This window comes from Mandrillus leucophaeus, unplaced genomic scaffold (assembly GCF_000951045.1).
Source record: "Mandrillus leucophaeus isolate KB7577 unplaced genomic scaffold, Mleu.le_1.0 Scaffold590, whole genome shotgun sequence".
In the NCBI taxonomy this organism is placed as follows: Eukaryota; Metazoa; Chordata; class Mammalia; order Primates; family Cercopithecidae; genus Mandrillus; species Mandrillus leucophaeus.
Window position 1 is genome coordinate 891,017 of NW_012106364.1, and position 4,473 is coordinate 895,489.

The 4,473-nt window shown below is 41.1% G+C and overlaps 1 protein-coding gene across 1 annotated transcript in view; it reads left to right on the forward strand.

Moving 5' to 3' along the window:
* The first annotated feature begins 919 nt into the window (after positions 1-919).
* Positions 920-4,473, forward strand: part of SLFN13 (schlafen family member 13) — a 21,974-nt gene continuing 18,420 nt past the window's right edge. Inside the window, exons 1-3 of the mRNA XM_011999420.1 lie at positions 920-1,046; positions 1,562-1,598; positions 2,609-3,687. Coding sequence (XP_011854810.1) covers positions 2,622-3,687 — 1,066 coding nt within the window. The 5' untranslated portion in view covers positions 920-1,046; positions 1,562-1,598; positions 2,609-2,621. The remainder of the gene's footprint in view (positions 1,047-1,561; positions 1,599-2,608; positions 3,688-4,473) is intronic.

Below are 4,473 nucleotides of genomic sequence, written 5' to 3' on the forward strand. Positions count from 1 at the left end.
CGCCACTGCACTCCAGCCTGGGCAACACAAGAAGACATTGTATCAAAACAAAAACAAAACAAAACAACAAAACAGAATTAGAATTGCCATTATCCTGTACCGCTGGCAATTAGAATTGCAAAACCCATTACCCTGTGATTACCCTGTAATCTAGAAAGGGGACAAATGAGAAAAATGAGAAAAATGTCTCCTTCCCAACAAAGTCTGTAAAATACAGAGACGCTATCTGAGAAGGACAAAGAGCTCCGTGTTTCAGTTTCCCAAGAGGGAGCTTCTGTCGCAGCTGTTTCCTTCAGTTTCGTTTCTGCCTGAGACTAGCCAGTTCCCACCCAGTTTTCCTCAGTGGATTGGGGCGGGGGCTTGGGAGTGGATGGGAGGATTTATGTTGCTCTGATTTTACCTACAGTATACCTGTGTAGGAAGTGAAACTTTCCATCAATTTCCACAGAGAAGCAAGGGCAAGAACTATCTCGAATTAGTCCGATCGATGCATGTGTGCAGGCTGTTACCCAACAGCCATCCATTGCCCCCAGGGGCTTCTCATAGGACCCTCTCCACCTCCACCCTCCCCCTACCTCCTGTTTCCTGGATTCTAGGGTATTATTTCTACGTTTAACTAACAAACTCTAGTACTGTATGTTTACTTTGTGTCGTGTAGCATTTTAAATGCTGTACATATATTACCTCATTTACTTCTCACTACAACTCTGCGAGGCAGCTTTTATGGCTATCACTGTTTTGCTTAGGTACAGAGAGGTCAAGTAAATATCCCCAAACCACACAGCTAATAAATGGCAGAGCCGGTATTTGAACTGGGGAGGGGGGGGTGGGGTTCAAAGAAGTCTGAATCGACCCCTGAACTGTGCTGCCTCTCTCTACATGTTTCTGCACACAGGTCCTTCATTCAGGACTGATTTTGGTGGAAGAAGACAGCAGGTGGCGGGCATTCACTGTGCTGGTGGGAAGTCTGGTTATATTAAGAAAGGGATTCTGGCAAAGTTATTCTGTAAATAAAACAGAATCAGTTGTTTTTGTTAAATATATTGGTAAACTTCCTGATTTTTTCCCCCCTGAATTCTCAATTTGTTATTGAATAGTTCAATTTTATTTAGGGTTTCAATTTTATTTAGGAAACAATATCTCTACCTTACAAAGAATCTGCAAGTGGCACTGATTATAATACCTTTATACCCAAAGGAAGAGCTGGGATAGAGTTCCCTAAGACTTTTCTGCCTGCAAAAGATATGGGTGGGGTTGCCATTTGAATACAGTTACCAATGAAAAACTATCAGCGTATCTAGGCTTTAACAATAAAGTTCATGGGGGTAAAGAGAAAAGATTTAACTTTGAAGTCCCCATATATCAAAAAGAATATTTTACAAGTAACTTGACAAAGATGTTTCAGTGGTCTTGGAATGCAAGACAGAATCCTGACAGTAGAAATTTCTAAGCAAGGGTCTAAATTAGGCAAAGTGGTAAGATTGTGAATGTCCCAGCCTTTATTTCTGAATCTTGACCTCTGAACTCTGCTGCCTCTCTCTACACATGTTTCTGTGTACAGGTACTTCAGGACTGATTTTGGTGTAAGAAGACAGCAGGTGTATACTTAATGCTATTTCCTTACCTCTCATTCATTCCTCAACCCATCGTAAAATAATGTCAATTAATATAGATTACCTTACTGAACACCTGTGAACCAAAGCATAGTTTTAAATGCTTGTTGTAAATTATCTGAGTTAATCTTCATAATAACAGTCACAGGTGGCTGCACCATGTTTTATAGTAAGAAAATAGAGTTAGAAAGGGTAAATACCTAGACTAATAACAGTACTAAATGACAGAACTGGAATTCAAGCCATCTTCATTGACTCTATTCTCCAAGACCTTAGCCCCTGGTTTATTGTCTCCTGATGCCAATTTCCCAGGTGTCTGAACAGCATTTTTCAAAGTCACCAATAACCTTAATTTTACTAAACCTAATAACACTTTCCAGTCATTACCTAGCTGTATCTGTCAGCAGTATTAGACATCTTAAAACCTCGGCGTGACCTTGTTCCGGGCTTTGTTAATACCAAATACCCTTGATTTTTTTCCTACTTCTTTGATTTCTCATACTCAGACCTTTCTACAGTCTCCTTTTCAATGTGTTCTTCTTTTACTTGTCTTCTAAAGTTGATGTTCATGGAGAATCTGTTCCAAACCTGGATGTTCTCATGCCATGGTCCACATGCCCCTCAGGTGATCCACTACCTCCATGTTTCAATGCTGATGACTTCACCTGGCCAGTTCTAGTGCATCCTTTAGGTCTTGGCTTAAATGGAACCTACTCCCGGAAGTCTTACTGAACCATGGTCTCCAGATTAGTTCAGATACCCTATTCAATGTGTTTTCCCTCTTAGAGGCCATATCACACATGATGGTAAAGGCTAATTTCATTAGTTCCCTTCCCTGCCAGCCAGTCAGATCCTGAAGAGACTATACCTGTCTTTCTTGCTATTGTCTTCTACCAGCATATATTAGACAGGTTTTAAATATTTTCTAGTAAGTGAATTGCAGGCCTGGAACAATTTTTTAATAGAAAATGAAACAACTTTTCTAATACTTTAAGGTACAAGTTCAACATGGAGGCAAATCACTGGTCCCTGGGTGTGGATCTATCTTACCCAGACCTGGTCATCGATGTCGGAGAAGTGACTCTTGGAGAAGAAAACAGAAACAGGTTGCAGAGAACTCAGAGAAACCAAGAGAAGGCGAGAGTTATACAGGCTGCGTGTGCTTTATTAAACTCAGGAGGAGGAGTGATTCGGATGGAAATGGCCAACGAGGATGAGCGTCCCATAGAGATGGGACAAGATTTAGAAGAATCCTTGAGAAATCTTATTCAGTATCAATATTTGCAGGCTTTCTTTGAGACTAAGCAACAAGGAAGGCGTTTTTACATTTTTGTTAAATCTTGGAGCGGTGACCCTTTCCCTAAAGATGGTTCTTTCAGTTTCCGCATTTGCAGCCTTAGTACTTCATTATACTGTAGATCTGGCACCTCTGTGCTTCCCATGAATTCAAGACAGGCATTCGATTTCCTGAAGACCAGAGAAAGACGGTCCAAATATAATCTGATTAATGAAGGGTCTCCACCTACTAAAATTATGCAAACTGTATACCAGAACATATCTGACTCAAATCCTGCGTATAAAGTTTTCCAAACCGACGCTATTGAATATGGTGAAATCCTATCTTTTCCTGAGTCTCTATCCATCGAGTTTAAACAGTTCTCTACAGACCACATCCAACAATATGTAGAAGATACAATTCTAGAGTACATCCCTGCATTTGCAAACACTGAGGGAGGTTATCTTTTCATTGGAGTGGAAGATAAGAGTAGGAAAGTCCTGGGATGTGCCAAAAACAACGTTGACCCTAACTCTTTGAAAAATGTAATTGCAAGAGCAATTTCTAAGTTGCCCATTGTCCATTTTTGCTCTTCTAAACCTCCGGTAGAGTGCAACACCAAAATCATAGAAGTGTTTCGCGGGAAAGAGTTGTATGGTTATCTCTGTGTGATTAAAGTGAAGGCATTCTGTTGTGTGGTGTTCTCGAAAGCTCCCAGGTCATGGATGGTGAAGGAGAAGTATGTCTGTCCCCTGACAACTGAGGAATGGGTAGAGAAAATGATGGACACAGATCCAGGTAAGAGGGAAGCAGATTCTCCCTCCCTGACCTTTCTACCTCTTCCCCAATATCACTTCCTTCTTTATTCTCTAAGCTTGACCTTCTCACACCCACTGAAATTTACTTTCTCTAAATCTCCATGCTTTTCATAGATGGTAAGTTTTATTGCGTGAGAAAAAACCAAAATGAGATATTTTGTGAATGGTGATTCCCACAAAGGAAGAAGTAAAGGAAAACCCTGGAAATTGGTTCCTATAATAAAATCATTGAATTGGAATTTGCTGGAGCCTCATAATAATGATTAGCTCATACCTCAATTTAGCATAAAGTCAACTCTGGGAGACAAGGGCTAGTGTTGGTTGAGGTTTGTTTAAGTGGGATTAGTGGAGGTGCATGCACAGGGATATAAAAACCTGATGATTAGAACTTAAAGAGAGTGGTTTTTTTTTTTTTTTTTCACTGCAATTCAAGCAAAGAACTATTCAAACATGGAAGAGGGAGCATTATATTGCATGGGGAAACATCACTCAAAGTTCAAAAAAGGGCTTTTAATGATGAGTCTTTGGGAACCTGGACATAGAGTCAAGAAAGAGTAAAGCGCCAGGCACGGTGGCTCAAGCCTGTAATCCCAGCACTTTGGGAGGCCGAGGCGGGTGGATCATGAGGTCAGGAGATCGAGACCATCCTGGCTAACCCGGTGAAACCCCGTCTCTACTAAAAAATACAAAAAAACTAGCCGGGCGAGGTAGCAGGGGGCCTGTAGTCCCAGCTGCTCCGGAGGCTGAGGCAGGAGAATGGCATGAA